Genomic DNA, 27884 nt, shown 5'->3' on the forward strand with positions numbered 1-27884 from the left:
TTTTTTGCTTTTGTTTACCAGTGTGACGCTTCATTATAATTTAACATGGATGCAGGGATTTTGTCGTTTGTTTACTAAATAGTACCATCTAACAGTTTTATCCTCTGCTTTATCCGTGCAAGCTTGACAGCAAGGAAAGAATAATAATACTTCACCAGTATGCAAGACAGTGGTAAACACAATTAAAGCATGCCACAAAGGCATAATTAAGTTTTATTTTCCTAAACTTTCAAAGAAAAGTCATTTTGGGTGCAACACAGTGGGCTTCTTTGACCCTATAAAATGTTCATACTGTGCTGGACCAAGTTAGAATAAATGCTCAATATGTAACCATCTTCTTTAATTGGCTATTAGAAACTGATCTAATTTCTGTAATTAAAAAGTTTGAGCAGTTTATTCTATTTTATGGCACTCTTCGGGCTCGTAAGATTGCAATCAGAAAATCTATCCATTACTCCCATACATTTTCTCAGTGCTAATTGGTGTCCATTTTAGAATTAATGGGATCATGATGAAGTTGTGGGAGGAAATCTAGTTTTCACCATTTCTTTTTTCAAATGCAGACATTTAATGTTAACGACTGTTTCTTACATCATCATGATCGGTGCTGTATTTAATATCCGTGGTGGAAAGAGAGCATATTTTCTGTGCTATATTTGCTCATTGTACTGTGTGTGTGTATGTCTGTGTGTGTGTGTGTGTGTGTGTGTGTGTGTGTGTGTGTGTGTACACACAGTGGTGCATGGGAAGCCACGTGTAATGATCATTTCTAAAACACTTAATACTGTATGTATAATGAAATGTAAAAAAACAAAAAACAAATAAAGCATTATAAATAATTACATTTTTAATATTTCAGAAGTCACCAAAATGAGTTATGCAAAGGAAATGAAAAAAAATCTTAATTTTTGGAATTTAGATTTATTATTTTCTTTTCACAATTTCCATGGACTATAATTAACTCTCATATTGTGAGAGTAACCATCGTTAATTCTCATATTGTGTAGAATTGAATGGGTTTTGTATTTCTGGCATAAAATTGCTTGACTTCTATGTGTGTATATACATATATATATATATATATATATATATATACACAACTTATTGTAAATATCATGTATAAACATGTATGTATACATTTTGAATAAAGTACACAGTGTAGAAAAATATTTCCAAATTAATTCACAGATAGCTTTCACTGACTTCTTGGTGAGGTTAATTTAAGCTAGCTTTTCTTTTGTCAGCTGACATGGTGTGTGTGTCTGTATGTGTGTGTGTGTGTGTGTGTGTGTGTGTGTGTGTATATATATATATATATATATATATATTATTTTTATTTTTTGTTTGTTTTGTTTTTTGAAGATAATAATAATAATTTTAAAAAAATGTTTGAAGCATCTTTTTTTTTTCCAGCCAAATGTTCAGAATTTAAAAGCTTTGTGATTTGATATCTTGGGAGGATCTTGTTAAGGCTTTTATTTAAAAATGGTCCCCTTCCTTCCCACTATGCTTCTTTACTGTTTTTTCAGTGGCTCCGCTCTTGGCTATTAACAACGTTGTTGCTTGGTTTGTTAACTTTACTACTCGCTGTCATCCACAGGGCAGACGTTTTCATTGAGACAACTCGGGATTTGTGAGCCACCACCTCGCAGAGGCTTGGCTCTCTGCCCTGAGACTGGCCTGTCCCACCCACTCAGCAGCTACTCTAGAGGACCGGTCGCCACAGAAAACCATGAACCTGTATCACCGGAACGTACCATGACTCTTTGGGGAACGGGGGCAAAATCTGGACAGAATTCATGCCTCTCCAGTCGCTCTAACTCAGCGCTCACACTCACTGACACGGAAATGGACAATAAATCGGACACTGAGATGGGTGAGTAGGGCACACTTTTCATTCCTTTATCTTAAAACGCTTATTTGTTTGCAGCTCATGCTCCCATTGCCTTTCAAAAAGGAGAAATCCCTATGTATGAAAAGCAGCAGTAGGCTGGATTAGGGTTGGTGCTGGAGACAGGGCCCTGATTGGTGGAAGAAAATGGAAGCGCGATTGGTGGGGCTGCTTGGTGGGGCATGTGCAGCTGTCTTTGTTTGGATCAAAGGCGTGATTTCCTTACTGCATTTAGTAAAGAATGTGGCCTTTGGATTGAGTAGTTGCTAGTCACCTGGTACTTCTCCACAGGAAGCAGTAGAGTTTGATAAAGTTTCCCCATGGGCTATCATATAATCAAAGATAGCTTTGTGGGCCTCGGTCTGAGATTTCGCTCAGAAATTCTGCAGTGGTTGACTGGGCATACATAATGGCTTATTAAATGGGCACAATGGTTTGAAGTGCAAATTTGATCATGCTGGAAACCTGAGATGGAGGATTGGGGTTCTCTGTTTGAAGGAGGCAAATCTTTAGTGCGTCAAATGGAGGCGAGGCTTATGGACTGGCTATATGTGTAGCTGTATTCTATAGTTTAGGTTATAAATTGGTTTCTGCTGGTATTCTATCAATTTCTACTGATTTTCTACTATTTTAGTCTGGAAATACCTTTTTTTTCTCTTCTTGAAGTCTTTTAGTCAACAGCTCTTGTTTTGGTGTAAATCTTCCAAATTACTTTTCAAAAGTTGGTGCTCTGAAAACAGTTATGACATTCTACATCGTTCGTCATCATTATTGTGTGAGCCATCACCATTATAACACATGCAATGTAAAGTTCTAATTATTTTAAGAAGTCGATGGTCTCAAAGAGTGGCAGGCAGTCTAAATAATTAGGGCTGATTACACTTTCCTGGCAAGAACATTAAAGAGAGGGTAAAAAGGAAAATGTCTCCTGTTCTCGTGCTATCAATTTTTATACCGAAAACATTGGCTACAGTCTGACATTTCAGACAAGTCATTTTCTTAATGGCAGTATTCATCATAGTGAACTTGTCTCCGGGGGGAGGTGAGTTAAGTCTTGTACCTTTTCAAAATGCCATCAGAATTTAAACTCATGTATTTTTTCCTGTATCTGGCATTTGCTTTAGCCCAGAAACACTATATATTTGAGTCACTAAAAGCTCAGTCCTAACCAGAGAGCCTGTAAATACAACCTTCAACTCCTTCATGTTTGACTTGAGTCATAATTGTTGGCGCATTCTCCAAGAATGAAACCATATCGCCGATCATTGCTCCATTCCGCAAGTGAACGCAGAGCTTGGCTTCAATAGGTTCTCTACTGAGCTTTGATTTCTACTGCCCTGCTCCACTTAAACCGCGTGACCCCACAAACACTCATACACACACCACAGTGCGCCCCTTAGGCATCTCCTGTGGAGTTTCTTTAGGGAATGTCTCAAGAAGCTGCTGCTGATTGGCTCTAGTTTGTACAATGTCCCACTGAGACTTAAACTAACGCACCAAACAACTGTGGGTTTAAGTCCAAGTCAGTTTTATGAAGGCAAAAAAAAATCGACATCTTATCTACTTTATCTCAGATGTCACACCGTAAATGTTACAATAAGTAAATCAGCTTTTGTAAGAATTGTCATAAGTGTATTGAGTTCAGCTTGCCTGTTCTTTTAACTGCACATACTTTTTCATTTATAATTATAAAATGTAATCCCTTTATGTGAAACTATTTATGGAGCCTTTTTCATCATCTAGATTTTTTGCTAGAGCAAAGAAAAAAAAACTTACGTCTGTTTCTAGATCTGCTCTATAGATCTCAGTCTTCTCTCTTTTTCTCTGGCAGGAGGCATTGCACTTTTGACTTTCACTATTTAATGAAGCAGCTAAGAGAAATGACCCATCCAAAGGTTTCTATCAACCCAATATGCATGCGGAAGCTCCGACAAGGGGCCGTTCAGCTCCACTTATTCATAAATGAACTCAATATTTCATTCTAATTTGCTCTGTTCTACAGAGTGTTCGACACAGACAAGTACCAAAGCCTGAGCGCATTCACAGAGTGCAGCATCTGCAGATGTTAACCTATGAGAGGTCCATCCTTTCAAACATGAACCCAGAGTGGTCATGAGTGGCCATCTTGATGATCCGCAGCTCTAAATGACCATAGACTGGATAAGAAGTGTTGTTCTGTGAAGTGATGCATTTGCATTTTTGCAAATGCCAGTAACATCATTTGAACTATACACTTCCAAATAGACGACATAGAAGGTAAAGTGGCTGCCTGTTGCATTCTTTAATCATAATTGTTGTGTCTCAGTTGAGTTCCTTATTGTGATTTAGTGGCTTATCACTAACCAGCAAATTATAGAAGTAACAGATATGTTATGAGACCTTAATGAAGCTGGATTTTTATTAATTTATTTGAAACATAAAAAGAAAGAAGATTAATTAGTTAGTTAATAGTAAACTGTTTAGATTCTGCATGGACAAGACACAGCGCAACTCGCTGTATTCCTTGCACATCCAGTCATTTTAATTTAAAATGCATTTTATAATCAATAACCGCTCACCATTTTACATTTGAACATTTACATGCCCACAGTGATGTACTCCCACACAAATTAGAAAATATATTATCTATGCTCTCTCTTCTCATGCAGAAATGATTTAATATAATTTCCCATACCTGGCAGTGATAACTTTGCCATGGAAAAACACTCCTACACATACACGCAAACTAACATTCTTCTGTTCACTCTCTTTATAGCTTTAGCATCTACCAGTAGTTAAGTGTTTGAACTTCATGGCTTTAGGGGTGTAACTGGTCTACAAGTGGCAACCTGATTAGAATAAGAAATATTGGCGCTGACTTTGGAGAAAATGGAGTTTTAAAAACTTAGCTGTAATAAAAGCATAATGATGGTCAGAAGTGGGAGCCAAAAAATAATAATAAATAAATAAATAAAGCCTCCACAGCAACAGTGTGTTAAAGAAGCTTAATGTAATTAAAGTGTTCGACCTCCATATTGTAAGATACTTTAACAAAGAGGCAAAAGCATTATTGGAACAGTAAGTGATTCAAGTTGAAGTTCTCCATGATAAGATTTCTAAGTTTGTTATGTTGCACTGAAAGTTGATGTGAAATATTCTGCAGATTACTTGAAATCACTATTCAAGCACTAGTTACAGGGGGAACTACTAAGACACAGATCCAGTTTCAATTTGTGACCTTAATATTTTCTAAAATATTATTTTTTGTAGAAATTCCTGTTTTGAATAACTTGATATATAAGATGTGTTTTTATATGGGTTAGAATGCAGGTGATTTCTTTTGTTCTTGGGTTTTTCAGTCCTACAGGCCTTTAGTTTTTTTATTGAAGTCATATTTTTTGTTGAAATATCATGAAAAATTGAAAATGCATAATTGAAGGAACCATTCGCTTTATTGTTAGTCTCACAATGTAATATTCCACTTCGAATTAAAACACGCTCTTCAGTAAACCCATTATCACTGGAAGTCATTCAAATTTAACACCTCAGAACGTTTGTACACTAATCTTTAATGGTGCTCTGCTGCTGGTTCTACCAACACACACATGCTACTACACTAAGGGCAGTGAATTCGAAATGAAGACAGAATTGTTCCTAATTTTGAAAAAATTAATTACTTTTTTAAACGAAACAGAAAATCAATTTTACTCCTACTGTGGAAGATCTCACTGCTAAAGTGCATCTCTTATGTTTTAAAGTTGAATTTTGTAGGTTGCTGTTATATGGAAATTTATCTTTTGGGCCATTAGGTCAAAGAACAGCATCTGAGTAAAAGTCAACACATCCCAAGGAGACGGATTTCTTTTTCCACCCCAGTGTTGACTGTGCTGGGTTCAAAATCAATATTATACCCTTCATAAAACATGAATGACTGCATGCAGCAAAAACACAGCTTGGCCCAGTTGAGTTGTATTCCTAATAGAGTGTGAAAAAGCTCACACTTACTTGTTAGATACTGCAGCTACAGAGCTGCAGCACCTCGTGATAGCCCTCCCCGGCTTTATAAACCATTTCACATGGGGTTTATTGTTCAGGAGGAGGGGCTTGAGGCCTGCTGACCCCTTGTTTGGGGAAAGGGACTTCCACTGTGGTGCCTGTCATCCTCAGTTAAAGAGGCATCCTCTGCTCCGTCCATCCAATGTTATTGAAGAAAAATGTGTGTCGCATTGATGTTTTCACAAAGGATGTGCGGCCGGTGAGGATGCGGCAGTGCCTTGTGCGTCTTCCCTGCCATGTTCACATCAGGCACTGTTTACTAGAGAATGCAGCATTGAAGAATTTCAATTTGCTCAAGTCACAGGTCTACATTGCGGTCATACACGTTTTACAGTTGTGTATAGTCCACAGACTCATTGTGTGAGTGGTGCCAGTGAAAGGTTAATTAAATCAGTAGAGAAGTCACAGAAAAGTGTGCTGTATCACAGCAAGCACCAAAGGCTTTTTGGGTGGGAGTATGAAAGCGTACCAGACGTCCTTTAACATGCTTCTCTGCGTGTGTGCATGTATTAATGCTCACTCACTGTGTACCCCTACCTTTCCTCCGCCTCGTGTACATATGTGCGCATACACTTGTATATCCCCTTTTATTTTTCACACTTTATCTCTAAGATTAGAAAATCAAGCAAACGTGCAGACATGTGTGCGCACACACGAGCGCTCAAGCGCGGGGGGGGGGATGTCACGCTGATGAAGGTGACACACCATCTGTCAAACTCCTGTCTCAGATCTGCGCCTTGTATTGTGACACTGGAATCAGACTATTGATTGTAGCATGAAGAAATCCTTCCTCGCCACTTTCATAATTCAATATGGCACAAACGGGACACAAAAAGAATAAATAACATCAGAGAAGGTTTTTTTTTTTTTTCCCTTGGTCAGAGGTGCCGGCCATCTGTGATATTTTGAAGAGCACTCCAGAACTGGCAGAGAAAACAGTTTCATCATTTGTTGATAGACGCTGGATAGGTGTGTCTGCGTTTTATCTCGTGCCTCGTCAAAAGAGGAGGCACGCTTTGATTGCCATCATTTACTGTCATCACTTCTCTGCTTGCTTGTGCTGTCACCGCTTAAGTGCTCACACTGTAAGTGCTCGGGCTGACATGGGACGTGGCATTCGGCGATGAGATGTCATAGCAGGTGTTGTGCTTATCAATCATACAAGGCCTCTGTTTCGGAGTGATTTGGAAAGTCTTAAGGGGATTATTGCCCTCTTTCTGTGCACAGCAAAGGTCGCTGACTTTTGAACCTTCATCCGAGCAAATGATCACTTAAGTTGAGGTTTCTATATGCCTTAACACCATGGTGCAATGTATACGTGAGGTGTCATTCTGCCCTTATTGTTGAATTTTTTCTGTGCAGACACAATCTTGCTAACACATTAACACAACGGCAACACATGGTGAAAAACTTCTTCTCACACCACAGCTACCCCCCACAGAGTAGATGATCTGATTAGACTTTGGAGTGTCTTGCTGAATAAATTTGCATATTAATAAGGTAAAGCTTTTTTTTTTTCAAGCTACTATTTCCCTTTAATGCTTCAAAGATGGATTTTCAACCAACATCTATGTGAAAACAGATTAATTTTTATTTTAACTAGAAATGTTTGCCAGTTAATGACTGATATGCTTGTCTTAACTTTTTTATTTTTTTTATTTTTCAGATGTCAACCTGACAAATAAAATACATCTCTGTATTTGCAGACTTCAGACTGTCATAATTGATTCTTTTTTTAAAATTAATATTTGATTAATAAGGCTGAAAACATGATGGGTGTATGAAGTTCATAAAAAAAATCAGAAAACTATGAAAAAGAAGCAAGAAAAAGTGCCCAAGATGATGCTTTCAAATTTCTTCTTCTGTCTGTCCAACAGCTTCAAACATAGATGTTTTGATTTAGATTACTTAAAGCATCAAAAACGCAATATTCAGTCTTTTTGCATCATAAGGGCTATACAGTCACTAATTGTTAATCAACGTTTTGCCTTCATCTTAGAAGTTAATCCAAAATGATGTTGTTAATTCAATAGTTTTAATGCTCATGGATTTCCAGTGGAGTGCTTGTGTGTAAATTGGTCAGTCAGACATTCAGTATGGGGGTTTATCCTTCTTATTTCATATCATGCAGATGCAGTTGCACCTTAAATTGTTATTAACTTTGTCTTCCATTTATCTGCTGTCACCAAGTTGTTGTGTAACACCATTCGTCTCCCCATCTTAAGTTTGGCCCAGCGTCACAGGCGACACTGTCTAACCCCGTACGTGGCTCAGCCTAATCACTTGTGGATGAGAAACTGCAGGACATGTTATTATGAGTAGGAATTACTCTGCACTTGTCAATTACGAGGCCACTGTTTACCATCCTCAAGAGAAAATGGCTCATTTCATTTCATCACACAAACTAATTGAGTGATTGTATTTGTACGCAACACGGAAATAGACAGGAAGACATTTTTGTACTCTATGAATATTAATGTATGGAGCAGAAATTAGTACGTTGATCCATTAGTTTTGATAATAATTACATGTATGTCTGATATCTCCAGTGCAGGCAATGTTTTTCTGAACCCAGCAAGCCACCTTTAAATCTGAGATGCGAAAAGTCTCACAGGGAAACGTTCATGTCACTGATTGCTTGTAATGTGAATAACTGAAAGGGCATAGTTTAGTTTTTCCATTTATTGCAGGCAAGGTAAAACCACCATGTAAAGAGATCGGAGAAAGCTGATAACCTTGAAAAGACAGACAAATGTTGCGGATCGTCAGGATATACTATCTCGGCCTGTTTTCGTTTCATAGGGGCTAAAATAGATTTTCCGCCCTGTCCTGCATCGACAGTGGGTGTTCAGATGTTGTCTCCAGACTAGACCAGCCTATCAGATTTATTTGGTTTTGTGTCTTCCTTCTTTTACAGTCTCCTTTTTCTCCTCTGTCTTGGGACTCAAGAATGTTTGTTATATCAATTGCCGCGGTGCTGTGGTTTTGACCCCAGTGCTCTGCACCTTTTTAGCTGTTGGCAATCAAAAAGTTAGAGAGAGAGTAAGGGGATTCTTTTGCTTTTGTCGCACCTGAATGTAAAAATATCTCTGTGCTGCAAATATTCACACCATACAGTAAGTCTTTTGTTCATTGCTCCGAACATGTCCTTCATCAAGATACAGGGGCCAAAACGTTTGAATTGCAAAGTGTCATCCTCTGTTATGGAGGAGGTTTCTGAAGCTATATGATACAAGCAATCTTAAGTTGATAATACTAAAATAAAACCTCACTCATCCCCTACCAATGTATATATGGGCAAAACATTTTTGGGGCAATTGAGTTAGGCAGCTTAACTTTTCTTTTTGACAGACGCAATTATAGACCTATCTTTATTGCAAATCACAACTCTAAATCTTTTCATCTGCTGTGGAAATACATTTGAGTCTTTTATATACATGAATAAATGTTTTATGAAAAGCCCTGACTTCAATTGGGATTTCAGGGAGTTTACATCATGTGAAAATCTCATCTTCGACAATGCCACAAATGAAAAGACTTCAATCTTAGTTTACCTTTTGATACCACAATATCAAATGGTTTTGTAACATTTGCCCCAGCTGTGTGCTGTTCCATGCGCAAAGGAGGATTTTAAAATAGAAAATGTCAAGGGCTTTTCAGTGGGTAAGGGGGAGAAACCTCGAAACTTTGTAGTATCACAATTTTTTTTCTTTTTTTGCTATACATAAATTACATGAACTCCCCTGTCTTGATACTTTCATCAAAGTTGCCTTGGATTACTAGTGTGTTTACAAAAATTGTATGCCTTGTATGTTTCCTCTCAGGCTATAAACAAGCTCGGCAAACCCTCAGAAGAAGACCTGTATTTGTAGTGCTTAAACACATCAATTTTGATTAAACAGTAATTTTGTTTGTGTGATAAGCTTTTGCAAATGTGACCATCGATGTATTTAAAATATCGATTTCTTCTGTGAAAATTGTCTCATCTGTAAAGCAATTGTTGGTTTAAGAAAAAGAAAAAGGAAAATCTTTGCCAAAATGTAGCCCAAAAATAACTGTGTCTTCATAAGAATCCAGACTTTCAGGTGACAAGAGCAGGTGGAGAGATGCAAAAATGTTACTGGCTGCATCTTTTGGGCATTTAGGATGAGATTATACAGCAGTGCTCAGTGAGACTGATGATACTATCTCACTTTTTCTCTAACATGTCTGTGGAGCTGAAATACTGCAAAGTGAAGCATTGACATCAGTTAAATTAACCAAGAAATGTTTGAAAGCTGTTCATTTATATATTTTTTTACTTGCAATTTTTTTTGGCAATTTACTGTTTTTAGATATTTTTTCTATTTCTTTCCACACATATCAACGACTTTAAGGGATTTTTTTAAACTTTAAGTCTAGAAAATATGGTCTTATTTATTCATTCTTTTCTTAACTTACTTAATTGCTATAATGGCATTTATATAGCTGTATGCCAAGGAGATTATATATAACAAAAGTATGTGCAACATTTTAACAAGTCATCTTTTTTTAAAATGAGTGTCATTGCATTTATTTCAGTACAAATAATGTTGAACTTGTATGTATCAGTAATATTGTATTAAGTTACACGGATACAATCAATTAAAATCATCAGTTAAACTAGTTTTAAGTATAAGATGCATATATTTATGGCAACATTTTACCACATGGAGCTGTGTATTGATTACATAATTATTGATTAGAATGTTCTTTTAAATAGTTGACAGTTTACATGTGTTATGTAGTTAGGGGTGGCGTGTAAAGCTTTGTAATTGCATCTAGACCCCTTATCGATTACAAGGCACAAATGAGGTTGAAGCTTATTGAAATAAGTTTGAATATGTCAGTAATTTTCCTATTTAATCTTCATCTTTTATTTAAGTAGTACTCATGAGACACAGTGTGTTTTTAAAAAAGGAGCAGAACCACAGAAAGTATAGGGGGGGGGGCTATAAATTATATGTCCCGTTGGCTCATCGGAGAGACGAGGCCTGGAGGCAGGGTCACCTAACGATGTTCACAGCTCTCTCCACGCGACTCATTTTTCTGCCGTTCTGCACCGCAAGAAAAACAGCCTAGAATAATCTTAGTCGTTGATATTTGCATGAAATCTTGGCAGGTCTGCTTACAGGAATAAAATCATCACCTTATAAGCAGTTCATGTGATGGATTTTAAATTTATGATCCTGTCATTCTCTTCCAAATCTACCAAAGTGTACCATCCATGCTTTAAATAGCTTATACGACAAAATAAAGCAGATGAGTATTCGCTCAGAAGGGCATTCTGATTGAGGAAGGCTCCTTTGCTAAAGGACATTCTAATGGATCTATAGAAAGACTTCAAGGGCTGATTGGAAAGAAGGTGATGGCACAGTCAAGAGGAACACACACATACGCACACACTTTAACATCTACACACTTTTACTTTCCTTAAGGGAGAAAGGTCAGTATCCAGAGGAGGAAATGGTGAGCTGTTGTTATGATTGATCACACGGCAAGGTCCAGAGAGGACGCTGTGTCACTTTCATTGTCAAACTCATTATACCACAGAAGAAGATTCCCCACCCCTGCTCTCATGTGCTCCTTCCACAACAATAATGTGAAGAAACCTTCTCACTGCATGCAGATACGAAATGGGCATGTCAAAGTGGGAAACTAAGTGAATAATGCTGAATGCACACAATAGGTTTGCTCAACACTCTAAAGTGAGAAAATACATGATTCTGCAATGAGGACAAACAAAAAAACAAAAGAAAAGAGAGTGAGAGAAGGCGTTTTAAATGAGCAGTGTAGCAGATCTCACTTGGAATATTAGCAATAGTAACAGTCAACTTACACCATCGACAATGTGGAGAACTGCCAAATCAATTAAAATATAACAAAATTGAAGTGTTGCAGCCAAAGGCAGCTTGCAAGAGTTTTGGAATGATATTCTTGTCCTGATTAAAAATGAATAGTATCAGAATACATAAAGCTTTCTGGCCAAATGCCCAGAGCAAATAATCCTGAAACTGTGGTCACTTCAGAGGCAGGGGAAAGGCATTAGGTGTCCAAGATATGAAGGGATGCTCAAGTAACAGACTGTTCTCTGTTCAATTCATCTAATCACCAATGCAAACCTAAGCACTTTGCAGATATAGATTTGAGGCCAACGATTGATATAAGATACCATGTAAACTGATTCATGCTCAAAGAAAGAAAACATATTCTCTTGTAAAAGCGTCTCTTCTACGCATACTGCCTCGACTTTCCAATCCGAGCCTTTTATCTCGGCAGAACTGAACTCAACCCAACACCAACAAACAGAGCATGAAACAGAATCCTTAATTCAGTCGACACAATCTTATTTTACATCAAAAGGCTCTTCTCATTGTTACAATCCTGGAGCTTGAATAGGTATGATTGTCATTTGCATAATAAAATTACACTTGAATCTGCATTAAGCTGACATCTATTTTGTATTTGCACATCTTGATTTACATTAGCTGTTTGTGATTTGAGAATACATTACTGGATTTGGGTGGATTTAACAGCCAAGCTGCAATATAGACATTTCCATCATGGTGCTTTCCTCAGAGCACAGACGTAGCAAAGTAAATGGAAAAGAAATGCAGACAAAAAAACAAACAAACACTGATCTGTGATGTTATGTACATAATCCAGGGTCGTAAAAAGGAATGAGTGTGAATACTAAGTTTCAGGCACTCCTTGATTTAGATTGTTTTGCCCCTTGGGTATTGATCATGCCTAAAGGCTTCCGAGAGAGGTGAAGCTGTGTCTGCCAAGAGTAGAGGTCACTCAGATAAATTGGCCAAGTTGGCTTTTAGCAGCTCCAGGGTCAAAGCCCATTCATCTTATTAGACCGACGTATCCTTTTAGAGGCCTCAGAAGAAGGATTAGACAAAAGAACAGCACCGGGGCATTAGATGACAGACCATTTGGCAAATAGGTTAGAGCAGTTTCCACCTATTGTCTTCTTCTGCATCACCCAAAGGAGCTATCTGCAGTGGAGATGTGCATTGGCATCTTTGAAGATTGGAACTATGGATGTGAACAGGCTGTTGGAAGAACACAACTATGTTGCAACATATGTCATTCCTGACTGTTATTGTGCTTTTAGTCTTTCATGTCTTCTTTTTAAGAACATCATTTTTCAAGGGAAATTGAGCCATGTTTGACTGCTTCTTTTTATAATTTATGTGCATTCCTCACTGTTTACTTCACCTTTTACTGTCACCAAGGTGAAGTCTGTCACACTATTAAACAAACTCAAATATAAAACATTAGAAGTATATAAATAGCATGAGTCGATATGAAAATCCAATTGTTTAATCTCCATAGATGAGCTCACACAAAACAAGATACATCAGTGATAAAAAAGAAACCTGGTGTACATCCTGACATCATCTCTAGGCAATAATATTGGGAACACTCAGTACTTTGAACACATCAAAGTACTGTTATGTTAAACTTTAATGTCTGCCTCTAACACAGAATAGATAGATCCACTGAATACTTTCTAGATTAGTTATATGCTTTTGTTAAACAAAAACAAATCTCAGTTAATATCCATATTTAGGAAGATACAAATAGTAATTATTTTGTTGGAAAAACAGAGGTTTATTATATATGTAGCTTTGGTATTATTTAATAGAAAGTGCTCAAAACTGGTTTGCTGGGAAAACATGAGGTAGCTGGCTTCACTTTGGGACACATTAGATTATATGTTTTTCTTTAAATTCTTCTCAGTGTAGATTTAAGACAAATAAGAATGCCATGAAGGTCGATGTAACTTATTTCTAGTCTTCTTTGACATGAGCCTTGAAATATTTGTGATTCGTTAAACTGGCTGCTGATGTAAATCATTCATTAGAATATACTTTGTCATGTGAAATCACATTGGAACATATAGGCAATAGTGCATTTTAATTTCAAACAGCATAGCTCAGTGCATGATGACAGAAGTTGTCAGAACACATTGAAGTGGCCATATTGACTGCACCTTAAGTTGTTTATGTGACACTGCACTGATTCCCACCAATAGTTGATAGTTAATACATTACAATCTGAGTCTTTCCAACCATACTGCAGTCTAGCCTTTATGTCAAGTGTATTTTATACATTGTTGAAGAAACTCAAACGTAGTGTCAAGATGACATACACAGTACTGCAGTAATTGGGTGCCTCCCCCCCTACTTACCCCTCACTATTGTTGAGGGGAGAAGTGCTGGTTCTAATTTGAACTCAGCTTTTGACTCTCTTCGCTACGCTTACCAAAACTGCTAAATTACAGTGACATTTTTCCACTATAATGGTGTTTCTCTCCAATCCCCTTTTCTCTTAGTCTTTTTGTGAAGATGTACCATTGAAGGGGACTTTCAAATTCATTAAAAAATGGTGATTATTAATGTGATTAATAGCACTAGTCTGGCCAAAACTATTCTTCTATTTAACTGGTTTCCCAGTTTTAGCCAGGATCAGAGATTGCCACTGTTTCAATAAATTAATTGAATTCAAACAAATCTCTCAAATTGTACAAAAATGTACTTTATTGATCGAAGCTACCTGTTTATCACCTACATGTGGCCCCACCTTTTATTTCGGGGGCTTTTTTACTTGTCTTTTAGGCTTTATTTTGGTGGAGCTGCTTGTTTTCACATCACTTGAAGATGCGCAGAGGGACAGTTAGGCATCAAGAGGGGTGTCTTGGAGTCTGTTCTTGAAAGAAGCATGGGGTTGACATTTGGGACTTCATTAAAAAAGCTTGAAAGAGAATTTTTCTCCAACCCTCTGCCGCATGACACAATATATTTACCATGGCAAAAGAATATTACTCACAAAAAAATCCACTGCTGCACTTGGCCTCACACAGGGGCCATTTTGCATCTCAGATAAAGTGGTGGCTCTGTGAATGATGACTCGACACTGTGTATATTAAATCAGCTTGTCATTCTGTCCGGGTTTATCGCTTTTCCACAGAACATGACATACGGTGTCATTTATGTTTTAAGTGATGATGCGTGGTAAGATTACATGGAAAACTGCCTTGCTAATTGCTTTGAGGAATGTGGAGAGGGTCTCTGTGGTGAGGGCTTGATATAAGAATGTTTGTGCTCCAGTTTATAAAGAAACTAATTTGTTTCCTCTGTTAATTTATTTAATTTTTTCAAGTTAGATGTAGATATAACAGTGGTAGATAAGGAAAATAAAAAGATTTTTGTGTACACCGTTGAAAAGCGATAGCGGGGTTTTCATCTGAAACGCAGCCTGTGTGCTTTGTTTATCCTATCCTTACTGCATCATAGGTAGAGTCACATAAAAGTACCATATCAGCTAGAATTGAACATTATGCTAATACATCATGGGCGACAACTTCACTTGTGTGGGTGAACAGCTTTTAGATTGTCTGGCAGTACCTTGCTCTCCATGAATAACATTCATTTCACCACTGGCCGAATACCAGGGTGGGCTATGTTCTCTCCATCATTTAGTTTGTAGATGTTAGTGTTACATGCACCAGGTGCAGGATGACAACTAAATGAATAATGTGTCTGGTAGAGGGGAAACTCAGTCAGGGGAAGCCCATTCCCGGGACTCTCCATTAATATCACAATCCACTCTTTCAGGGGATACTGCTGACATTTTGCTCTCTGTGTAATAGAGACCTAACCTTTAAGCACTGTATGGAAAAAGTCATTTTTTATAATCCACTGTCCATTGTAAGGAATTCCTCAACTACTGCCTCCTATGCATCTGTCCTCATTTCCCTATTATTGGTTTATATTTTTATGCCATTTTTTTCAGGGTGGAGATGTGTATTAGCCATCATTTGTTTTCAGATTTCAGATCCATAGAATTAACCCCTCTCAGCTGAAATTTCAGCTCTGTTACTCTCTCCCAAAAATAAAGAAATCGATATGGAATTTTGTGTAAATCATGACACAGATTTCCAGTGTGAGCCAGACCATAGATGATGACTTGGATGGATGATCAGAGTGCACATCTTGTTGCATCCAAGTAGACCTTAATTCCTCAAATCCAGACTCAAGCGTTAAGCCACCAAGAAAATCGGACAGATCCCTTGTGTCCTTCTTGAAGCCGAGCGAGCTGAAGGAAAGTCATTGTTTCAGCAGCCGGTAATGATGATTAGCCACAATCTGGGGGATCGACTTCACATCGGTCAAATGCGTCGACATCCTCAAAGGGAGAGATCGCCCACTGTCCTAGCTGTGAATACTAAGCAGATTGATTGTATTTCCTTTAAAGGTTTAGAAAAAAGTCTTTGATGTGTGCACAGTAATAATGAAGAAAGGCTTTAAATTGCAGAAGTGGAGAAATTTAATATTTCCTGATTTAAAAAATTCAATATAAAAGATCATTTAGCTTCTTGATTCCGTTTAAGGCTTTAAGTGAAGTGCTGATCGTGTGTCATTTAATCTCTGTGACATAGCCAATGTTTATGTGACGTAACTCCCTTAAAAGTTCTTTAAAGATGTATAACAAATTCACATTTTCATGTTACCTCCGTCTTTGTCCCAAAATAGTGTAAGTGGGCACCGAAACATTCACTGATTTAAGATAATAAACATGTTTTAACCATACTTTTGAAATACAATACTAAGTAACAGCTGGTGGGCAAATTTTGTCAGTGCATTTTTTACAGCGGCTATATGTGATCATAATGTGGTAATTGGATAGCTCATTTATTTCACTTAGGTCTAACTGGAGGTCTCCACGCTGGCATTAATTTTGCATGGAAAGCTACCTTTGACATGACTGATGATTCTCGGAGAGGTTTCAGGTTTAGCAGTGTATACTAGGGTGAGCACATACACCATTTATTTATTTATTTTACAAAAACATCTTTCATTTTAGTAATGGAATAATCCTGTGCATGATTTGTGTAATTAAATTTTTTTTTTTTTTTTCTTTTTTTTCAAAGATTCCAATAAGCGGCAGCACCCACTAGCACCATGCAAGGAAATATTCTTCTCATTTGTTCTGACTTTACTGGAAATAGCCTTTATTATAGAAACAATGATAGAATCCAGTAAATCAGGGAAAAGTATAGGGTGTAGTGTTGCCATCAATAATAGATTGGAAACAAGTCGGCACTGATGGAACCTGAGGCCTTTCCTTTGTGGAGGTCTTAGTGCCGTAGCGATGCATGTGAATAATGCATGGCCCCAGATAGACTCAAGCTCCCTCTCTAGCCTTTTCCACTCACTGGCTTCCTAGCTAGCAGGCTGGTGCGGCACTTTTCCCCAGCAGTGATTGGCTGTGCCTCGAGGGCAGTGGAGGAGATGGGAAATCACCTGCCCCATTTAGCCATGCTGTGCTAGCTGCCTGAACACCCCACGGTTCAGACCTTTGTGTCTGCTGCTGGCGCTCAACACTAGGACCTCTGGTTAACTTTAGTCTGGCATGGAGCGGCACAGAGCTGTCATTGGGATACTTATTATCGCCCTTGACTTTTTTTGAAAGGTAAATCCACTGCACAGTGGCACTCCCGAGACTCTTTTCCTATTCTTTTTCTTTTTTCCCTTTTTCCTTTCTTTGTGACAGAGCAGGCATTGTGATTGGCAGTAATACAGCGTTGCAGTTCTGCCACACTCACGGTTGTTGCTTCTGCTTCTCGCTCAATGTTCCTCACCTCAATTCTGCGCCAACCCACTCACCATCCCCCTTTTCACTGTTTTTTTTTCTTCCTTCTTTTTGCTAGTTTTCTTTCACACACTGACGTATGGTGCTGGTGTGGGAAGCATCCGCCACGTTCTCAATTATACAGCCTTGAGAACTGAGGAGTTCTCAGCGTCCTCTCACCCAGGGGTCTCGGTGGGGAGTCTGCTGAAGCTGGGCACCTAGTCCAGCCCCCCATGGAGTGAGAGCCCAGCCACGGCACCACATAATCCATATTCTAAAGGCCAGCTGGACTGAAACCATGGTGCAAAAGGAGAGCAAAAAGACCTTCCACCCCCGCCCACTTCCCACTCCCTAGTAACTGAGTACCTCAGACAGCTTTGGCTTGTCAAAACTGAAATCAGTCTGAATAGCTATCATTAAGCAACTGCTTTTTAGTGGAAATAAGAGTTTCCCCCTTTAGCCGCACATTTAAGAATATTATGCGAAGAAAATCCTGACCTGTTTCCCATATTGTTTACTCGGGTAAAATTTACTGCAGCATCCTTGCCAGTACAGAGAGCATTTTTCTCCATTCCTTCTCCCACTCTCTTTGTTTGCACAAGCTGATGTAGTGAAAATGAGCGACTTTGCTGTAGAAGCTTTAATATCTGAAGGGGCTTGTGGGGTAAACCTGCTTTGACAGAGAATGGATGAATGTAAACAAGTGATTGTCAAAAGGCAGATATTTCAAAAGGCTGAAAGTGCTAAAGTGTAACCCAGCATACCTCCAGTTATCCCAATTACTTTTTTCCTAACCGAGCCCTCTACACACACTTGTGCTGCACACCATAGTCTCATTGTGCCTCATTTGAGATGATAAATAACATGACAAAACATGCACATATACTGTATTTCAGTTTTGTTGGTAGATTATCATATTAAATACAGTCCTGAAAGATGATAAATGAATGTTTATCCATCAATAGGATACTGTGAACAAGGCATTAACTTTCCCACTTGACTGCACCTAGTTTAAAGTCTCACTGAGGTACACCCCGTGGGATTATAATGAGGTCGTTCGTTATTCCCAGAAGAATTGAAATCGACATTATCTCCAAGGTGTTCTAAAGTGACTAATATAGAAATGCTTCCATCTTAAAATAACTTGTCCTACACTAAGTCTCAAATACTTTATCTTCAGGATGGATGATGAATATAATAATTTGGGCCACTCAATATGAATTTAACTCAAGTGATGCAGAACTGGGGCGCTCCTCGATCACCAGAACTACAGAGCAAACTCCAAACATATTTCCCAACTTGAACCTACAGGTGTGACCAAGCTCTTTGAGACAGTCGTTGGCTGAAATGGGGAAATGTCAAAGAAGCACCCCCTTGTTCTCAACCCCAGAAGCATCACTTTTGATGTCCACCTTCAAAGGGGTTTTATCACTTCTTTGCTGTTTTAGTTGTCGACCATTAACAAATATGAATTATTACAGACTGCTGTGTCCACATGATAATTTATAAAAATGAAATGCCCAATTGATTTTGCTGTAAGATATGATGAACTGCTGCATTGCATTGCGTATTAAGACTCTTATCAGAGGAAGCAGTTTACTGAAGGGAAAAGTTTGACAGTGAACAGCAGTTTTTAGACTTGCATGATATGATTTTTAGTTGGTTGGACTCATGGTTCACTGCATACCTCGCTTCTGGGGTCACAGTTCAGTTCAAGAGATAGAGAAAAAAAATGTGTGTACTTTATCATTAATTTTAAAAATGCAAATATTTACCACAAACATTTTCTCATTGACTATTAATTGCCTTCACACACATTTAAGGCTCCCATATTCCAACATAATGTCAAAGAGATCAACATAATAAAAGTAAGTAATCCACCCTCTAAAGCTCTGACCTGTACACTTGCAGTATACTCTAATGTGGCTCTGAAACCTTGTCAGAGGGAGTGGGGCCAACTGCAGATGTCGATGATGTGCAAGACAGACATCAGACTGACCAAAATGAATTTTGAAGGCACACTACAGCAGGGCACTAGCACTATGACTGAGAATAGTTTTATATCCTTGGTGGTAAACATCCCTGTAGCGTAAAAAAACTTTGGCTTGTTCTAAATCTATAGATTATTTTTTTAACAGTAGGGAGAATAACCTGTTGTTCAATCTGGTTAGAACTTTTATTGATCGATACATTTACGCAATGCGATCAATTACCTAGCATGTTTGTAAGGCATCTAATGTATGCCTAAGGTAAGGTTTGACTACAGCTGTTATCACTGATCATCAGTACCCTGGCCTTTAAATTGTTTGGATCTATGAACAGGGATCTATCAATGTTAATATGGCCCCGCCTACATCTACACCCACCGGCAACGTTAGCACCCGATCCTTCTCCTGGGCCGTGTCTCTGCATCAGACTATTATTTCCTTGGTCACTATGTTTTTTTTAGCATCAGACCATCTGTTTTGCAACTAGTTTCATGTTCTGTATAACAAATAAATCCAGTCAAAGTGATGCAGTGGATAAATTCCACAAAAAAAACCTTCACTCAAATCCCTTTTGACATCTTGGAGATTTGCGTTGCTGTCGGTGGCCGTTCTGGCTGTCCTGGTCTCAGCAGTAGTTAGCTTAGCTCCCCTAAGTCTCCCAGCTAAGAACGCGCTGTCAACTGCAGGTAAGACACAGGCCTTTGCACAAGACCACTTGATTAGATAAGTGATTATTTTATACATTTATAGAAGTCAGAATATATGTATCCCTAACATTTTTATTGGTTTTATTTTTATTTTCTGAAAATGCGCTGCATAAAAGTTTCTATTAGAGGAAAGTAGTGTGTGGTTTATGTCTGTTGATTGAGACTCCTTCAAAAAAAAAGATTTTAAGACACTAATGAGGAAACAAACATCTTTCTGAGGCTAATTATTGTCTTTTGTTCCACTATTTTTATTTATTTTTTTGACAGGCTGTTAAAAGTAAACAATGAATGCCAATAACTTAACACACAAGAAGGACTGGGGAAAAAATTGTACTTTATTTATTTTTTTGCCTGTTAACAGAGAGAAATTGTGACGTTTATTAATAATTTTTGTGCCCTCATTCCGATATCAAATGAATTTGTGATCAAAACATCAAATCATGGTTCCATTGTTGATTATAAATGTGGCTTCTGTGGATGTGTAGCTTTGGTGTGCAGCAGTAAAAATGGTGTTTACACTGTTGTATGTTGTAGCAAGTTTGAAATGCCACGAATGCTACATTGATGAGACAGACAAGGGATATTCCTTAAGTACACCAGCCTTCTGGAATGTGATTAATTCTATGGCGTCAAACTGAAGAAGAGCCATTTAAAAGTGTCACTTTAATCTCTATATGCAGCTGCGTGCTTGAATCTCCATCAAGGTTTTATGTCGAAACTGGTCCCCTCGATAATCTTGTTTGGGTACCTCCTCAGATTTTTGTGTTTTACGGAAGGTATCCCACCTCCCACCCTCTCTCTCTTTTCTCCTCTTCACTGCCGCTGCTTTTTTGAGGGGTAAACACACACGCAAAGCTCCTCAGCCTATCATCTGTGACCGCCGCTACAGCCAGACAGCGTAACACGATCCATGATAGAGTGGTGCAAATCGCCCAGCGCTCTTGTCTACCATCTCACACAAGGAGGGGGAGAAGCCCATGAGATAGGTTGACTTAAAAAAAAAGAAAAGAAGAAAGAGAAAGAGGAGGTGGCAGGGAGATGAGGGAGAGTGCGGCAGCGGTGGCTGGCAACTAGAACGATGCTGGTGTGACTTTCCGGTCCACTAGGTTTTAACCCTTTTGACATCGCTTGAGTGCCATCCATGTGTCAGTGTGATAGTATTCTCGTGCAGCATGTGGCTCGTGTAGCAGCAGTGGGAAGAGGAGGAGATCCAGAGCATTTGTAAAGCCAATACAAAGCAGCATCGCAGCCTGAGAAGTGGACCTTAACACAGTAAAGCTTCAGTGGGGGATAGCTACAGACACTCTTAAAGGTAACAAATCAAGTTCTTTGAAATCCTTTTCTAATAAATGTAAAACATTTATCCAAATTCAGATGTTTTTTATGTCAATTTGTTGCTGTATTATTCTTCATATTGAAGTCGTGGTTTTCTAAACATCTGTGCTGATAAATCTGGAGATGAACATAAATCGCATCTGTCAACAACTTGGAAGTGGTGAAATAATGTTTAATGCATTACCAGGGCTGTGTACCGGCAGCTCTGTCTTCTGCCTGGGCCTTATTGTTACAGCAGGAATCTACTGTCTATTGTATTCCTTTCAATCCCCTTGTGGATCTTCTTATGAGGGGGCGGTGTGTAGCCTTCAAAATGGTACTGCAGCCTAACACGTGTACACTGATAATACAATACCCTGCACATGGCCCAAAATAGTGTCCACAGGCTGAGAAATATTGACTGAAGGGAACAACTGAATGCATTTTTGGAACTGGAGCAGGGAGAAGTTTCTTGATTGTCACCTTTTGTCTGAGGTTTTGTGGTGAATTTTATACCTTTTCTTTACAGAAAGACAAATCAACACTGTAACTTGATGATGTAGGGCAAACAAAAATACAGCATTGTATGATAAACAGCGTTAGAGAATGCTGCTGTAAGCTTTCCAAACTTCTTTAGAGAGATAAGACATTATCCTCTTTGCACATGCTCCAAAAGATACTTGTTTTAGAATTCCTCTCACATTCAGCATTTAATGACATCTATGAAGAATTATAGGTAATAGATGCAAATAGGAGACCGTAGGTGTTGCTTTTTTGATGCTGACTTGCCTTTGATTAATCATTTTGGGTTTACGTCATGACCTGGAAGACAGAGATGGATTGAAGTGCTTAGCAGACCAATAGCTACAAAGACAAAGAGTAATTGGTGTGTAGTGAGTGGTGGCCAATGTAAGCAGAACAGATGCATCAACAAAAGAATAAGTCTGAGTGCTGCAAAGGGTCACACAGTGGCAGCCCCGCATACATTCACAGGCGACAGGTAAATACAAGCAGGTAAATTAAATGAGCCTTTTTTCTGTAGGCAATGCATCTTAGGATGTATCACAATGAATTACTCTCCAGCTCTGATGGGAGTCATGGAGAAAAAATGTTTTCTGTGCTTTTTAACATCCCATTGGTTTCACTCTACAGTCTTTTTCTAACTTGTACAAATAATTATCAATTTTTTTTGCTTGTTTTTCCTTGGTTTTAGTCATATTTGCCTGTTTACTTATGTCTTAGAGTAATTAAGAGGGGTGGATATTGTGCTGAGGAGGCGGGTCTATTATGATCCAGCCATCTTCATTCGCGTCAGTTGTAATTACACTGAAAAAGTGGCTTCATGTCTCTGGGTAAGCAGGCAATTGTGCCTCCACACATGTTGAGTTGATTGTATACCAGTGAAGTAAAGTGAAGCTCAAATGGCAACATTCAGCACATGTGCACTCTGAATATGAAAGATAAGTTGGGTATCATAAATCACTGTTGGCCGATGGACCATCAGGACTTTGCTCAGGCTTGCTTTTGATTCATTGGTTTTCACAGTGCGTGACAGCTGCTGGGCTCTCGCATTAACAGTGAGGTCAGAGCATTTTTTGTTTTAATTCTTTAATCTCACGTTTCGCCAGGCAGCTCTGCCAGTTTTGTTTTGCTCTTTTACTGGCAAACACACATCAGGACCTCAGGGCCAGTGAGAGCCGTCGCCAACAAAGGCTTTTGTGCATTATGGTGGAGTTTCTGGATAAACTGTTCCATAATTTATGTGATTACAGGATGAACTGTTGTTTAATTTATGCAATATCTGAATGAAGAGCGTGCTCTGACAGAGCTCAGTCACTCCATCTACATTTACGTTTGGCTCTGCTTATGTATGGTAAAGAGCCAGATCAGCAGCTTCAACTTTCAAAGGGACACCAAAAATCATCAAAATTCATGTTTTTGATATAAAAGTAGTGACAAAGTATTTAGCTAATTAGAATTCAAGTTTCAGATCAGATTACTGTTGACATGGCTACACTATTTGTTGAAAAGCAGAGAAGTCCCTGCATCTGATTAACAGCAAACAAAGCTGACGTTATTTTTTCCAAATTCATCTTCACGTCCAACTGTAAAGAAATCTTAATGAAGTTTTAAGAAAGCATATGAGTGTGAAATTGACCAGAGTGATCAAGAAGACAGTGAACTCTTGTTTTCAATTAAAACTAAATCAAGTGACAGAGTAAGAAATCAGCACATTGAAAGCTTCAGCCAGTGTCTATTGGGAAAAGTTAATGAGATATAATTACACTGGGAAACTTTTATTTTAAACTTAATAGAATATTTAGAGATATGCCAATGAGATATAAATATTCAGATCACCTTTGTTAACTTAATTTAATAATGATACTATGACTTATATTTCAAGAAACCTTCCTCACACAACAGCACAAAGAAAAAGAAAATCTATTCGAACAAACTTTAATTTTCATGCTCAACCTGCCTAATAGTCCAATTGAATTCAGGCTGAGCTGTGATTTTATTCTTAAGAATTCAATACTGAAGATGTATATTGCACAAAAAAAAAGGTCCAGGTACATGTAATTATATTTATCGATCCAGGGCAGTATTTTAACGAAGGTCAGGAAGCACAAGTGGAGCAGGATTATTTTTCTGCTGCATATGAGTTTTTCTCTCGAAGAAAATTAAACGCATTAAGTTTCCAACATTCTGGTGATTTTTATTGCATGTGAACATCACCCATGAACATAAAATCAACATCTAGGATCGATAAAGTAAAATAGATAAGTAACTCATACGTTATCTAACTAGTTGGGATTATTTCTTTTGTATCATTATTATGAGAACAGGACCAAATATGGATGAGTTTTGATTAGCTTTAAATCTTTAACTTAAGTCGGCATTAAAGAAAAATGACATCTCTGTTAAATAAATGCATACATGTACAATTAATTTACTATAAAAAAAGTAATGATAATACAATTAACTCTGAGAAAGCTGTTTTCAAATAGACTGTTTCTGTTGTTATGTTATTGTACTGTAGGTATAATATGATATATAATATTGCTGAGTTTTATGTCATTTTTTGCAATTCAAGGAGAAATTCTGTATTCTAATCATAGTTTATGGGGAAAACAACTGGATGTGATAATCTTCTGTCAGATGTGGACAATGTGGAAGTGCAATGCCACTAACGACCACGAGGTACCAGCTTCAAAGTCATCGTTGTCTTATTAACTACAGTCACCGCTTCATTTTTAATCGGTGTACTTGTAGTTATTCTGAAAATGGCTGAAATTTGATGGGTATATATATATATATATATAGGTAACAAAATATATAGGTAATACGTACCTTCGTCCAACCAGAAATATCTCTCTCCTGCTTCATATTCCTGTCTGTATTTGGTCACTTCCGACGCTAAGAATACTAAGATGGTGATGGGAGAACACAAAGCAAGGGCTTATGTCACGATGACATTGTCTTGCTCTTTTTAACGATCCATGACCCTGCTCTGCAGTTGTTTACCAGAGGGTAGTACTCTGCTCTGAGAGTCTCATTATTATATTTCCAGTTAAGTCTGTCGTTGAGCTGAACACAGGGTATCTGCAGCCCTCAATCAGTTGTAGATGATGTTTTTGACATGTGAGAGCACTGAAAGTATGTGCGACACACATCTGACACTGAGAAGGTCCTACTGAATAAACATACAAAATTTAGCATGCTAGTCTTAAGAAATTCAAAGGTTGAATGAAAAAGGAAGGCTGTTGGAATATTTTCTTCAATCGTGTCAGCTAATGGCAAAAAAAATTTTTCCTCAACTGAAAAATGAACTCCTCTGGCCTCCACCATTTCTGAAAATGTCTGCATGCATCACAACGCAAAGTCTGAGAACAAGTCAGCAGATAGTCGGAGGACCAGTTGAACAAAATATATATAAGACTTGTATGCAATCTTAACTGAAAGACAAAAGGACAAGAATTGTAGTGTTTAAATCTTTGCAATGGCGTTGTTAATTTTGGATTTCTAGTTTATAAAGATTTAAAAGTTAAATCCTCTCTATTTGTGGTTTTCCCCTGTCGTAACGGGATGGCTCCATTATTAAAACAAGAGACTTTATTCAACATTCAGGATAGTTCAAATTTAAGAAGTGTTGTGCTGAATTTCTGATCATCTTTGTCTGCACTTTTGAATTGTTAATGACACATAGCTGCAGATGTGGCTGCCTTGTAGTGGCCGGAATTCATAAGATAATGACCATCCTTACCTCATGTAATATCGATGGTAAAAGGCTAGAGCCCTTGTTCCTGGGTTGTTTACTGCAGACATTTATGGGTATCATTATCCAAACGGTGATGCCAGTGGGTGGCTATCAGAGCTTGAGGTGAAATAAGCCATTTAGCAGTTTTATGATAGCTTCCCCAGCCTTCGCAGTTCTCACATTCAGGGTCAAAGCTTAGCAGCCTTCTAATTTCCCTTTGTCTCACAGCTGTCATTAGTGTGTCATTTGATCAATCAAAACTGCTGCAAGTGGCAAAATTTGACACATTTTAGAGGAAAGAATAGAACCATAATATCTGATTAGATTGTTGTTGCGTGTTTCTTTTATGTCTAATTCAATTGACATTTAATGCGAAACCCGATGAGCATGCTGCACGTATGACATCACTGTGAGGGTCGATATGTGGCCACAAAACTAAAGATATTTCAACACAGCAAAGAAAGACTGTGTTTCCTGTGGGAGTAAAATATCATGAAATATCCAGAATGTTGATTACAACAAGGTGCTGTGGTTTGTATCGTTTGTGTTATTGATTTGTAATGCAGCCTCCAGTTACTGTAGATTAGTGATGTTATTCATTAGACAAGGACAATCCCTTTAAAAATATAGAAATACTTGGAAAAGATTTGTGCATTTTCTTTAAGAGAAGATTTCAGACTGGCATTCGGCAGATAAAATCTGCTAACTGCTCTCTATCATGACATCTGCTCACAATAGGACTTGTCAGAAATTCTTGGCCCTTGCTTTCCCCCGCCTTCCATTCTTCCACAATCAGGGGCAGTGGATGGGAAAAGAGACAAAGAATAGCTTTTTATCCCTAAATAAAAGGCCACTTAGATGGATAATTCTCCCCAGACTCATCAGCTCTGGTCTTTTTTTCCCTGGCACCACATGAAGGAATTTGTGGAAGACAAACTCTCCATCTAATTAAAGATACCTTTCGTATAAGCTCACCTCCCCCTCAGTTATATCTCTTTTTCACCCTTTTTTCCTCCCCCTTTTTCCCGTTCTCTGTCTTTTCTCTTTCTTATCATCCATCATAGAAAGCCCAAAGGTGCCCTTCGCAATACTGTACCTTTTAGGTTAGCTCTTGATGCCTTTTGAAATCGCTGGCTTACCCACGCTTTGATGTTGCCTTCAAATGGATACTAAGCAAAACTTTGATGCCGCGACCTAGATGTGGCCAAGAATGTCGAAACACTGCAATAACTCAGCACTTCACAGATTTTTTTTTGTTTGTTTGCAGACAGTGAGTGCTGCACATCACACAAACTAGAAGCATCTTAAAGGGGTTTTCAAGAATCAGCATTATTTGTTTTTAAAAGTGAAAGGGGGCGAATAAGTGCTCTGTCTGACTTTGTTCTATTTCTGGGAATGGCTGCCGAAGGATTACTGCAAGTGGCAGAGTATTCATTATTTAGATGGAAGTAGCGGAGTTGTGGAAGGGGTGGTTTCATAAACCACTTGACTATGACATGCGTGCTGCTATACTAGAAGCAAAAAGTGAAAAAAAGTTTCACCTCCAAAATTTATCCTCCTGGCGAGGGCACTTGTAGCAGCTCTCTGGCAGAGACTGCTGAGACATTCGACACTAACTAAAACTGATGGAGCAAACTCAGATTGATGGGGTTAATGGATGAAATCCTTACGAGCTCACCCGGATTGCTCTTTATAGGCTTTGAAAGTCATGAGTTGTTCATCCAGCTGTTTCATGGTGCATGTAAGATGTGGTATTAATTTTTTTTAAAAGCAGTATCTCTGCTGCTTGTTTTTACATTGAAAATGACTGAGTTGAATACACACACCCAGAAATCTTTGTTGAGCCTGGCTGATTATGAAGAAGTGGCAGTTTTGTCTTCATGCCTGGCTTGGTATTCCTTCAAAAATATGATGGAAGATATCAGCAGCGACATTTTAAAATAGCCTAAGAGGAAAATGTAAATCTGAAATGAGAGAGTTGTGACAGTTATGTGTTCCAAAGCAAAAGCTGCCAGTGTGGTGGGCCA

General features: G+C 38.2%; 1 protein-coding gene across 5 annotated transcripts in view; it reads left to right on the forward strand.

Annotated features, from left to right (window-relative positions):
- Window positions 1–27884, forward strand: part of LOC140317744 (teneurin-3) — a 140187-nt gene that overhangs the window by 12635 nt on the left and 99668 nt on the right. For all 5 annotated transcript variants that reach the window (XM_072395247.1, XM_072395248.1, XM_072395249.1 and 2 more), the window contains exon 3: window positions 1601–1876. In XM_072395247.1, coding sequence (XP_072251348.1) covers window positions 1601–1876 — 276 coding nt within the window. The remainder of the gene's footprint in view (window positions 1–1600; window positions 1877–27884) is intronic.

This window comes from Leuresthes tenuis, unplaced genomic scaffold (genome assembly GCF_036924035.1).
Source record: "Leuresthes tenuis unplaced genomic scaffold, fLeuTen1.0.hap1 SCAF_11, whole genome shotgun sequence".
Lineage (NCBI taxonomy): Eukaryota > Metazoa > Chordata > Actinopteri > Atheriniformes > Atherinopsidae > Leuresthes > Leuresthes tenuis.